The 12,434-nt window shown below is 59.2% G+C and overlaps 1 protein-coding gene across 3 annotated transcripts in view; it reads left to right on the top strand.

Annotated features, from left to right (window-relative positions):
- Positions 1 to 11,727, top strand: part of CNTFR (ciliary neurotrophic factor receptor) — a 37,754-nt gene extending 26,027 nt beyond the window's left edge. For all 3 annotated transcript variants that reach the window (XM_058566001.1, XM_058566000.1, XM_058565999.1), the window contains 6 exons: positions 4,946 to 5,063; positions 5,241 to 5,407; positions 6,726 to 6,889; positions 10,303 to 10,483; positions 10,839 to 11,007; positions 11,087 to 11,727. In XM_058566001.1, coding sequence (XP_058421984.1) covers positions 4,946 to 5,063; positions 5,241 to 5,407; positions 6,726 to 6,889; positions 10,303 to 10,483; positions 10,839 to 11,007; position 11,087 — 800 coding nt within the window. In that variant the 3' untranslated portion in view covers positions 11,088 to 11,727. The remainder of the gene's footprint in view (positions 1 to 4,945; positions 5,064 to 5,240; positions 5,408 to 6,725; positions 6,890 to 10,302; positions 10,484 to 10,838; positions 11,008 to 11,086) is intronic.
- The last annotated feature ends 707 nt before the right edge of the window (positions 11,728 to 12,434 follow it).

Below are 12,434 nucleotides of genomic sequence, written 5' to 3'. Positions count from 1 at the left end.
GTGTAAGGGGTTGATGGAGAGAAATGAGCTGTGAGAAGGAGCCAGCAGGAGGGTCGAGGGAAGAGCAGGTGAGTGTGATTCGGAAGAGGGGTTTGGAGAAGTCGGAGTGATGAGGTTGTCAGTCTTGCTCTGGGTCAGCTAGGCAGGTGCCCGGACGTCAGCCAGCGGCACCCACCGACAGAATAAACACTCTGAAAACAGTGCCATTTCTTTTCTCCTTGAGCCAAAGATTGAAGCTTCTCTGGCCTCACCCCATTTGGGTCATGCACCCCACTGTCTGAAGATGGTTTCTTTACTCCCTGGGAGCTACCGAGGGGAGGAGACGCCTGAGGGATCTGGGAGCAGGCCCTTTCCCTGTCGTCAGGAGATCCGTGACAGCCGTGGGAAATGTTAGGCTGCAGGGTTGCTCAGGGCCCTCCACAAATCTCTGACCCACTGGCCGGGCCAGGGGAGGGTGAAAATATGTTTTGGTGGGGATGTTCCTGTCCCCACAGAAAAGCCTTTTGTGTGTTTAAACTGGAGAGATGCTTTTGTTACCAAACGTCTTAGTTGCAAGCCAAGGGTGGAGTGACCCATGTCGGCCAGCCTGAGAAGTGCAGGACCAGCCTACTGGAGTCCTTCCTAGCTGCCACAGGGTCCATCAGAGGTGGAGCACTCAGCCGAGCCCTGGGCCCTTACGTGGGAGAGAGGACGTATACTGAGTGCCATGGAAACAGGATGAGGCCAACTTGGCACAAGTCACCCACACCCCTGGCTTCTCAGTTTGAGTCCCAGAAGCCCTCAGGATGGACGAGTCTGGCCGTGAGGGCTGGGCCTTGGTGACCCTGGGCTCCCATTCCTGATGACCTGATCTTGGAGAGTTTGTTGGAGGGGAATTGGGTCTAGGAGTAATGTCTGTAGTCCGTACCCACAGGACATTGTGACCAGAGTCCAGCCCTTTCATATCCAGTGCTGACCCCCACCCAAGCCCTGCCTGTCAGAGGAGAGCTGGCCGTGAATTGGCTGTAGCATTAGTAACAGGTACTTATCTCCCATTGCCTTATTTCCTCCTAAAGAGCTGGTCAGAGGAACAGGGGACATTAATCATGATTGTCTCAGTCACTTTATATTAGTAACAAGAGACTGGGTTTGGCAACACTCAACATCAAATTATCCTTCTTGCCAGCGCTCAGAGAACGGGACAAAGTTACCCCTGATTTGTGCGTCGTTCAAACCTAACATCATTTAATATTTATCCTAAACATATAAGATTTTCATGTCTCTATTTCCAAGGGAACCTGATCATAAAAATATTCTGTTGCAAATCCCCTGAACCAGGCAGATCCCTGAACTGCTTTCTCCTGATCCACCTGCCTGCACTCAGGTGGATGCTCACAAATGGCTCTAAGGAGGCCCCTCCCCAGGATGATGAAAGGACCCCCCCACATTAGGAAACAGGACCACAGGGTTCCTTTAGGAGCAGCCTTTGTTTACTAGACACTGCTGATTCACTGTCATTCTTATTTTAAGCTAAAACAAACCAGAGATTAATTGACTAATTTTAAACAGACAGTTCCTTGTCCAGTTTTAAAATCTTTGATTGGTCAGGACAGCAACTCCAGACCCCTTGGTTCAGCACTGCTTCCCCCTCAGCCCTGTTTGCTGGGAAGGAAAGAGCAGCCTGTGCTTGAAGAAGATGTCTGCAGAGAAGTGATGGGTGGGAGGCAGGAGGGGAATTTGGGAGTCCAGGAGTCGGGGTGCCTCGGGGTATCAGAGATAAGGTTGGGGCAGGCATGCGCCCTGAATGCCAGGCAGGAGGAGTAGTGCGGGTGGGGCCCCGGGCAGGGCTGAGCTGGAAGGGTCACTCTGCCCCGCCCAGCCTGCTCTGGCCTGGCCAGGGGTGTGGGCAGCCTGCCCCTCCTCTTTTCTGGGCCGGCGGGCAGGCCTCGTGCGTGCCGGGGGCTCCAGCACAGGCGGGCTGGCGAGATGAGAGGAAAAACATGCGGTTTGGTGGGCTGGACATGGAAAAACAAGCCAATTAGGAGGAAAACAAACAAATCCTGGGCCAGCGGGGGCACACGCACGCATGCACACGCGTCCCCGCATGGGACCCAGGGACACCCTGCCACAGGCTGACGCAGTCACTTGTGCGTCTGAGGAGCTCCCACAAGGGGCAACTCAGGATGCCTGGACATCCAGGAGCGGGCCTCTGTGCCAGAGTGTGAGATTATGACACGTGTGCGTACAAGCTTTCGCTCACACACAGCCTCTAACATGCTGTCACACGCTGTTCAGCTCATATGTGTGAACACACGTGGAATTCTGGGCACCTTCCCACACCCGCAGTTGGAAAATACACTCGGGCTTCAGCTCCATCTCCAATACAGTGTTTCACATCTGTCTTCTTGCTGTCACTGGTTTCAGAAACAATGGCGCGTTTACACGTGTTCTCACAGAGCACCTCAGCCACACGGCCTCACACATATAGACGGTCTCGAAATCCCACAGCCTCGCCGAGTCACACACGAACCCAGTCATCCAGTCACACACGGCCAATCACACAGTTACACGGCTGCCCCGAGTCTGTCACACGCATGAAGCCTCTCAGAGTTACACACACAGCCTCACAATCTCAACGTCTTGAAAACAGCTTCCCCCCGACTCGCTGCACACTCACAACGGGCCTGACCGCACCGTCCCACAGCCTCACACTTGGTCTCTCCCAGCACCCCCACCTCCGCCCACCCGGCCCCTCAGCTGGGCTCCAGCTGCAGCAAGTCACTCCTTTTCTTCCTTTTCTTTGTTTTTCTTTCCTCCTTTTCCCTCTGAGAAACCTGGTCCCTGTCAGGAAACCCAAGCCCTTCCCTGCTCAGGGCCCAGGGCCAGGCAGGAGTAGCCAGATGACAGACAAAGCCCTGCCTGGCCCCCTCGTCCCCCATGACCTGCCCAGTCAGAGGGGGGAGCTGGTTTGAGGGGGAGGTTTGAGGGGGAGGCTGGTCTGAGTCGGGGACCGTCAGAGGGGAATGGAGGAGACTGGTCAGTGAGGAGGCTGGCGGGGGGAGGAGGCCTGGGAGCCCAGTGCCTTGGCCTGCTCTGCCCTCCCAAGTCCCAGGTGGCAGGGAGCTGACTCTGCAGCCTTCAGTCCTGCCCCCCCGGCCCCCCCGCCCCCAGCGCCCTTCTCCTTTGAAGCTGGGGGGGTGGTGGTGGCAGGAGGCGGGAGTGGAGGCTTCTCGCCGACCTCGGAATGTCCTTTCCTCCTGGGGTGGCTGCCAACTCTGGCCTGGCCCACAGGCCCCCACAAGGCACTTCCTGTGTCCTTGGCCACCCCCCACCCCACCCCCACACCTCTGCGCCCCTGGGCAGATAGGGAGGGGATATGAGAGGCACACAGGATGAACATGGAGCAGACACAGGATGGACGTGGGTCCAGGAAGGCTTCCCAGGGGACTCAGGCAGCAGCGGGCAGAATGTCGGTTGCCCCTTGTGGGGGCTCGGCTGGGCTCTGGCGCTCCCCTGCAGGCCTGGGGCGTGGAGCCTCTGCCCACAGCCTGGCCCACTCCACCTGCTATACCCAAGCTTCCCTGAGGCCTCTCTGGCTCCCTCATCTCTCCTGCTGCAAATCCAGATCAGGCCCTGGGGGCTCTGCCCCGGGTCCCTCCACCGCTTCACACATACTGGACATGCACGCACAATCACAGTCACTCAGAATCACATGCACACTGTGGATGAAAGCCCACAGCTCCCCGTGTGTCACCATGGCCACTCGGCAAGCATAGACATGCACTCCCCTTTGCCGTCCCCGGCTTATTGAGCTGCCCCCCTCCCATTTCCTGTCCACCTGTCAGGCAGGGGGTGGGGGGAGGGCACAGGAGGGAGGGGTCAGTGTCCCTGGAGCCACGGACGGACATTCCTTGCCTGGGTCGGATCACAGAAGCTGCCTCCTTCCACGAACCTGAGCCGGCTGTCCTCACGCCTTACCCAGTGCCTGAGGTGAGACAGCTGGGCTAAGTGCTCACAGCAGCAAAAAGTGGTTAGACAGCAGAAAGGACTTCCCAAGTGTGTGTGTGGTCATGTAGGTGGGTATCCCAATCTGGGGTTTGGCTCTGGCTTGCTGTGTGAGCCCAGGCAGGTCCCCATCCCTCTGGGCCTCCCCATACCAGAGTGAAGGCAGCTGCTGACCACGTAAAGGGCTTCTTAAAAGGTCTGTGATGGAGAAGCTGGGGGGAGGTGAACAGCAAGGGAACAGCAGCTTCCTCTCAGCAGACACGTGCACGCACATGCATCATCCATGGACATGCACTCTGAGAGCCGTGCACATAGACGCTCCTACGTCTGTGCCCATGTTCAGTCACGGGTCACTCATTCACGTCTCAGACACACATGTAACAGTTACCCATGCACGCAGACACCTACACACACAGATATGCATGTGAGCAGCTGCCCTGTGCTGTTCCCGTGGAGCCACCAGACCTGTCCTCGTGTTTCTCAGTCTCCACTGAGGGGAAGCCCGGGATGTCTCTTCTCAAGGGAGTGCACCCTGATCACCCAGCAACCGGGGGACCCAGTCCAGAACCCCCTCGGCCTCGGCTGCAGCACCATCGTCCTGTGGGAACGGACACAGTGTGGCAGGAGCTGTGGGACGGGGCTGGTTCCCCCAGACGTCACGTCCATCCTCTGATTGATGAGCTGAGCCCCGCGGCCCCGGCTCCCCACAATTCCCGCCTCCACTGAGCAGGTGGGGGGGGCTCCCTCTGCATACAAGCCCTTGTTTTTCTTTAATTAAACATCTGGCTCTCTGTGGCCTGGGAAGCCTCAGACCCTCGCTGACAGCCTCCCCCCCGCAACCTCTGGCATTGCTGATGGGTTGAAGGGGGAGAGCTGGGGTTCTGGGGCCCACCTGTCCCCACACTAGTGCAGGGGACTGGGGGCTCCAAGAATGCCCTGACCATGCTGTCCTCATCCCCAGTGCCGCCGCGGGAGCCCGTGCTCAGCTGCCGCTCCAACACTTACCCAAAGGGCTTCTACTGCAGCTGGCACCTGCCCACCCCCACCTACATCCCCAACACCTTCAATGTGACCGTGCTGTGAGTAGACACGCCTGTGACCCGGTGCCACCCCTGACCTCTGACCTCTCCTGCACCCCCACCCCACCAAGCTCTCAGTCCAGACCCTAGCCCAGCCTTGTGCGTGACCTTCCCCCAACCTCTGCCCCACCTGACCCTTGATGTTGGTAACAGTGCCTGGGCCTCACCCCTCCCCAGGCACGGCTCCAAAATTATGGTCTGTGAGAAGGACCCAGCCCTCAAGAACCGCTGCCACATCCGCTACATGCACCTGTTCTCCACCATCAAGTACAAGGTCTCCATAAGTGTCAGCAATGCCCTGGGCCACAACGCCACAGCCATCACCTTTGACGAGTTCACCATTGGTGCGTGGAGGGCAGGGGGTGCTGCTGCATATTCTGGTGGGAGTGTGGAAGTGGATGAGTGCTAGAGGATGTGAGCATTGGTGGGGATGTTCACATGTGCACAGGTATATGAGGCATGTATGTACACGTGCACATGTATGTATAGCACATATATACCTGTGAACAGGCAAGTGAATGTCCTTTACCTGCAGGGGCCCAGAGACCTCTCCAGCAGTTCTTCCCATCATCTCTCTGGCTCCCAGAGCATGCAGGAGGGGGAGGGGGGCAGGCTGGGCCAGACCCTTGTGCAGCTGCAGCCGCCACCCCCCCACGCTAATGGCTTCCTTACGGCCTATGATGAATGAGGTGTCAGAACAGGAGACAGGACTGGGACAGATACTGCCCTCCCCCCGCCCCCATCCCAGCCAGACCCTCTGCCTGCCCCTGCCCCATCTCAGCAGACCCCCTGCCTGCCCCTGCCCCATCCCAGCCAGACCCTCTGTCTGTGTCTGCTCCATCCCAGAAGACCCCCTGCCTGCCCCTGCCCCATCCCAGCCACACCCTCTGCCTGTGTCTGCTCCATCCCAGAAGACCCCCTTGTCTGCCCCTGCCTCATCCCAGCAGACCCCCTGCCCACCCCTGCCCCATCCCAGCCACACCCTCTGCCTGCCCCTGCCCCTTCCCAGCAGACCCCCTTGTCTGCCCCTGCCCCGTCTCAACCAGACCCTCTGCCTATGCCCCCACCCCCTGGCTGAGTCCCCAGCCAGACTGTTTCTACATGAGCTGGGCCCTTAGATGCTCCCATCAGACCCCCAGCCTATCTTCAATCCAGATCTGCAGCACCTGTGGACTGTCTTTTACCCTTGACCCACAGAGCAGCTTCAAACCCAGACTCTTCCAAGGGAGGCTGTGTCTCGGTTTGAACTGGAAAAATTGAGGTGAAAAACCAGGCTTGTGGGGAGTGTATGATGCTGATGCAGGAGGAGCTGATCCGGGTGATGATGGGGGTAATGTTCATCACACAGGCTTAGTAACTGGGATGTTGGTCATCATGAAGATGGGGTTGGGATGATGGGATGAAATTTGGGATGCTGATATCATGAGCTGATGACAATGACTGTATTGACAGTCATTGGTGATGACGGGGATGTCAGAGGCGGAAATCATGAGATGGTGGTTAATGATGGTTGCCAGAACTGACAACAGAGAAGAAGGATGGCAACCGTGGTGATGAAGACACTAGGTGACGATGTGAGATGGCAGACATGGTGGCTGGTGTTGATGAAGTGGAGTTGTTCCCAGAGATTAGTGTGGTAATGAAGCTGTGTCTCCTAAACAGTGAAGCCTGACCCTCCAGAAAACGTGGTAGCCCGGCCAGTGCCCAGCAACCCTCGCCGGCTAGAGGTGACGTGGCAGACCCCCTCGACCTGGCCCGACCCTGAGTCCTTTCCCCTCAAGTTCTTCCTGCGCTACCGACCCCTCATCCTGGACCAGTGGCAGCATGTGAGTGTCCTGCCCTGCCCTGCCCTGCCCAGATCCCCAGTGCCTGAATCAGAGCCACAGGGCGTGGGTGGGACCCAGCTCCCTGCCGGTAGCTGTTCCAGTGTGAAGCCTGAGGGCAGTCAGAGAAGCTTTCCGGGAGGGAGAGGGGACCAGGTGGGCCTGGGAGGATGGATGGGGCTGAGCAAGGTGTCCTGATCTGAGGCCCTTAGGGATTCCTGGTGACCCCCATTAAGTGCGGTGGGAACACGTCTGTCTTTGTGGCTCCCCAGGGTAGTGGAGAGAAATGCTGGGAGGGAGATGGCAGGCAGGGCAGGCAGTGTTCCCCTTTCCTCTGGCTCTCAGACCTGATCAAGCGTCTCCCTCTTATACTCTGGCCCAGGATCTGGGCCTGTGCTGGACCCAAGGGCAGGACAGTCCTGTCCTTAAGGACTCACAGATGGGCTCAAGGGTTCAGAATCAGGCAGAGGAGTCAAGCTTGGTCCAAGGCGTGAGTTCAGGCAATGACTAGTGTCAGGGCTCCAGTCAGATCTAGCTTAGAGGTCAGCTTGAGGTTATGGGTCAGAAGGTGGCCTGGGCTGGGAACCAAGTAGTGGACAAGGGGCAGTGTGGGGTCAGGCTGTGGTCTGGGCTGTTAATGAAGCTACAAGACAGGGCTCTGGGGAGCAGCCAGGGGATTGGGACATACTTGAGGTTCTCTCTCCTTGAGAGCCCTGGGCCCATAGGATTGTGGGCACTCTGTGTGGCCCATGAGGTCTGTGGGCTAGGACTGGGGCTGGGAGGGTGCTCCCAGGGGCAACCCAGGCTGGCACCTGGGGGTCAACCGGTACCCCCACCGCATACACCAGGCTCCAGCCCCATCTCCTTATGCCCCCGTCCCAGCTGGCCTTTAAAGTGCGTAATTTGATTCCAGGGTGCCTGTCCGGGTTGCAGGCCTAGCCCCCACAAAGGCTGCTCACGCTCATATGTTCCCTGACACAGTCCGGAGTCTCTCCTGCCTGGCCAGCTGCCCACGGCTAATGCATTGCTAATAACCAGGGTCTAGTTTCACAAGCCCCCCTCCCCTGCTAACGAGCTACAGGCAGCAGCCCCGCGCATCGCGGTGCACACGCCTTGTAGTGGACCTGGCACACTGCCCACCACACACACGGGAACATGCACGCACACACGTGGTCCCCAGCAGGAACCATGCTCCAGACATGCATGTGACTAACATGTCAAGACCATGCACTGGCCTGTACCATGGGCAGAACTGACCCTGACAGCAACATGGGCAGAGCAAAATATGCAGGCTCTGTGGCAAGAACGTGCGTGGCCTGTGGCATGTGCTAGCCCTGTCCCATATCTCATTGGCATTGCGATTGGCTAGTTTTATGGCTCTTTTGAACTTGAGTTTTGCTCTGAACAGAATCTACTCTCCCTGATCCTTAATCTTGGAGAGGCAGGTGTATGCGTGGGAGGGGGTGCGGAGGGGAGAGCAGAGAAAAACATCCCTTGGACTTTCAGGAGGGAATGAGAGATGCAGGTCAGGAACTGCACAAGAATGGGCACCGTGAGATCTGGCCGGATAAGGACAAGGGGGAGGCGAGGACTGGGACCCAGCCTGGGTTCCCTGCATCTCCTGCTCTGGCCCTAACTCAGCAGGGAGGCCAGGAGGGCCTGTCTCACACCTGCTGTGGCAGAGCGGATGGAGGACTCCCAGGCGAGGCGGATGCCAGCCAGTTGAGGAGCCTTTCTCTTAAGGGGATGGATTAAGGGATCAGTGAAAACCTAGCAGCAAGAGCCCAGGCCTAGAAGATGTGGCTGCTAGGAGAGCATTGGGCTCCTGGGCCACATTCGTAGAGGTGTGGTGCCCGCCACAAGCCCACCAAGGAGGTGGTAATTTGATCTGCTCCCCATGGCTCTCTCCCTCTAGAGAAAGACAGATGTGGAGGTCTGGGGGACAGAATCAAAGGAGGGGCCTGAGGGCAAATCCTGGCGAGAGATAGAGAGAGAGAGAGAGAGAGAGAGAGAGAGAGAGCGCGCGCGCGAGAGAGAAATTGCTGAAGGAGTTGGGGCTACTCAGCCAGAGGGGATCTTTGCAGAGGTGGAACTGGGCCCCCGCTCCAGAAGAGGAGGGTCTCTGAGGCCCACCGACCTTCCAGGGCTGGGAATAAGACTTACTGAGCCTAGGGCTGTGCCAGGAGTGGCTCTCACGCTGACATCAACCTTTCCCAGTGCCTCTCGCCTTAGGGCCTCAGGGCCTCAGGGCCACAGACTCCCGGGACTTGGAGGGGCTTCCCGCTCCACTTAGGCCCAGCTGCACACACTAATGCACACACACGCGCACGCATATACTCACAGCCTATCTGGTCAGGTAGCCCAGACTCCGGTGTTCTGGGGGAGGACCGGAACAGGGACAAAAAAGCCCTGAAGCCAGACGTGGCCCAGAGCAGCCCCTCCTCCGCCCCCGCCGGCTGCCCCTGTTTACGAGGCGGCTTAATGAGGCGGCGGGTGCCGCTGAGATGAACCAGAGCCCAGCCTGGGCCTGGGAGGGGCGCCGGACAGGCAGGCCAGCCTGGAGGGTGGGGGGAGACCAGCGGGATGGGGGCCAGCCAGGGCAGGGGTGGAGCGGCGATGCCTCCAGGAGGAAATGGAGCAGCTGTCCTGCTGTTCTGCCGCCCGGGAGCCGCCCCCACCCCTGTGAGCCTCAGGCAGGGCGATAACCACACGGAGGCCTTCCCCAGGGGAGGTCCAGCTGGGGCCAGGCTCTGGGTGCACTGGACATCTGGGAAGCCAGGCTCTGAGCTGGAACCCATGATAACAGAGCTGGCCAAAGTCTGGTGCTCACCACGTGCCCGAGTCCTCATTACAACCCGGTGAGGAAGATCGTTAACACCCGTTTTACAGATGTGGACTGCAAGGCGCTGGAAGTCAAGTAACCTGGTCACCTAGCTGGGAGGGATGGAGCTAAAATTTGGACTCAGGCAGCCTAGCTGCACGTCTGTGTTCCTGACCTTCCCTCCTAACTGCTTCTCCATGGGAGAGGGCAGCTCGCCATCCTCTCTCTCACCCCGTGACTCTTGTCACCTCCAGGCTGGGACTGAGGTCAGGACTCAGGCTGGGGCTTGTGAGAGAGCTGGGATGGCAGCAGAGTCGAGACCCTGAGAAAAGTCCTCCTTATTCTCCTGGGGCTCCAGTCTCCTTAAAGCTTTCCTTACCCTCCTCCAGGCCTGTCTTCCCTCCCCTGGGGCCTCCTCCCTAAGTAGTCTTCCCTCTCCTGCAGGAGTATTCTCAATAGCCCCTCTCCCCCAGGGAAGTCCTCGTTCCCTCCAGGGGTGTCTTCACTCTTCTCTCCCCAGAAGTGTTCTCACCTCCTCTAGGGGTGCCCCAGTCTCCTGACCCCCAGGCACGCGCTCCCTCTGGTCTGGCTGCAGGTGGAGCTGTCTGATGGCACAGCGCACACCATCACGGATGCCTACGCCGGGAAGGAGTACATCATCCAGGTGGCGGCCAAGGACAATGAGATCGGGACATGGAGTGATTGGAGCGTGGCCGCCCATGCCACACCCTGGACTGAGGAGCCTCGACACCTCACCACCGAGGCCCAGGCCCCGGGTGAGCCCGCCCCTGCGCTCAACTCCTCCCAGGACTCAGCGCCTCTGCCCCAGGGTCTCTATGCTCTGTATGGCTGCCTCCCTCCCATCTGTCCGTCCAGCCCCTGCTGTTCTTGGTGCCTGCTGTCTGGACATTGTTGGTAGGGGCTGTGGGTGGAGGGGTCATCCGTGAGCCTCAAGGAAGCGGGATCTGCCTGACAGGTGAGGCAGGGCATGGTGGAGAGGAGGCAGAGGCCGTCTGAGGGAAAGGCTGCACTGGTCTGATGCAGGAAGCAGGAATGGTGTGCCTCAGGACCCCCAGACCTAGGTGGGACTCCAGCCCTGACCCTGCCCTGAGTTTCCCCCCTGTTCCCCAGAGACCACGACCAGCACCACAAGCTCACTGGCGCCCCCACCCACCACGAAGATTTGTGACCCCGGGGAGCTGGGCAGCGGCGGAGGGTCCTCGGCACCCTTCTCCATCAGTGTCACTGTCACTCTGGCCCTGGCTGCCGCTGCCGCCACTGCCAGCAGTCTCCTGATCTGGTAGGTCGAGTGAGGCTGGGCGGCAGAGGGGAGCCTGAGGGAACCCTCGTCCCTCACAGCCCCTGCCCTGTCTCCCCAGAGCCCGGCAGCCTGTGAGGACATGCCAGCGCACCTGCAGAGGAGCAGGAGGCCGGAGCTGAGCCCGCAGACCCCGGTTTCTATTTTGCACACGGGCAGGAGGACCTTCTGCATTCTCTTCAGACACAATTTGTAGAGACCCCGGCAGGCCCGGGCCTGCCGCACCCCAGCCCTGCCACACCACGCCGGCCCTCCTCCCTCCCTCAGGGGAGGAGGGCCATGCAGCTAACCCACCCACCAAAGACCCCCCCACACCCACCCTGCCCCCTTGGGCTGGACCCTCCAACGCCAGCGACTCCCAGGAGCCCTTGGGGGACCTGAGGGGAGCCCCTCACAGCCACAGTTTCTCCTCCTGCCCCAGCCTCCTGTCTGTCCCAGGGTCTCTGTTGCCACCATCAGATTATAAGCTCCTGATGCTGGGGGGGCCCAGCCATCACCCTCCCCCCAGCGCCCATACTTTTCAGTCCCCCCCACCCCTGTTTTGTATGACCCCCCCCTTCCCTGCTCCTACCCTGCAGTATTTAATGCCCTGTCAGTCCCTTCTAGTCTGACTCCATGGTAACTTGCTGTATTTGAATTTTTTATAGATGTATATACAGGGGAGGGGGTGGGGGGTTCTCATTAAACGCCACCATTTCATGAGTCCTTGGAACAGACCCACTTTGGGAGGGCATTCCTCCCCTTCCAGGCCCGGGGGAGGGGAGGAGGGAAGACATTCTAGTTGGAGAGAGACAGCTCTCTCCATGGAGTGGGGGAGAGGTAGCTCAGCTCTCAGGCAGTGTCTGGGGATGGGGCTTTCTGCTTCTTAGGGGGTAGGGCTCCCTGGAGGCGAGGGGCAGAGTCGTGGGGGATGAGAGGTCCCAGTGAGGCAGGTCCCACATGGGGGTGTCCAGTCAGTCCTGGCAGGGCAGAGGCCTGTCAAGGGTCGTCTGAGCTGCCTTCCATGTGTGCCCAGGCCTGGGCTTTACCCACAGGGGCAGAGAAACAAGAAGGTGAAGAGGCCAGGCTTCATCCTCGGGGTGGGGGGTTGTCATCGCTGCCATCCAAGAGACACAGTCTAGGGGTTCTAGCAGGTCAGGCCTGGGGCTCAGCTGGGCCACAGGGCACAGAGCATCCTGGGCCTGGGCAGGCAGGGAGGCTGCCTGAAGGAGGCTTGAAATATGACTAGGGATGGGACCTGTGCTCAACGACTGGAAATGTGGGGTACCAGGTTTACCTCAGGTTAGGACTCAGTGTGAGCAGGGAGGAGTGGGCTTTGGTTTACAGGATGCCCAGTCTTTGGTCCAGCTCCACACCCTGCCCACACCCCTCCAGTCCCCAGACTGCGACTCTAGGGTCCCTCTGATTCC

Source organism: Diceros bicornis, chromosome 22 (genome assembly GCF_020826845.1).
Source record: "Diceros bicornis minor isolate mBicDic1 chromosome 22, mDicBic1.mat.cur, whole genome shotgun sequence".
Lineage (NCBI taxonomy): Eukaryota > Metazoa > Chordata > Mammalia > Perissodactyla > Rhinocerotidae > Diceros > Diceros bicornis.
This window is presented reverse-complemented; position numbering and strand designations above follow the sequence as displayed.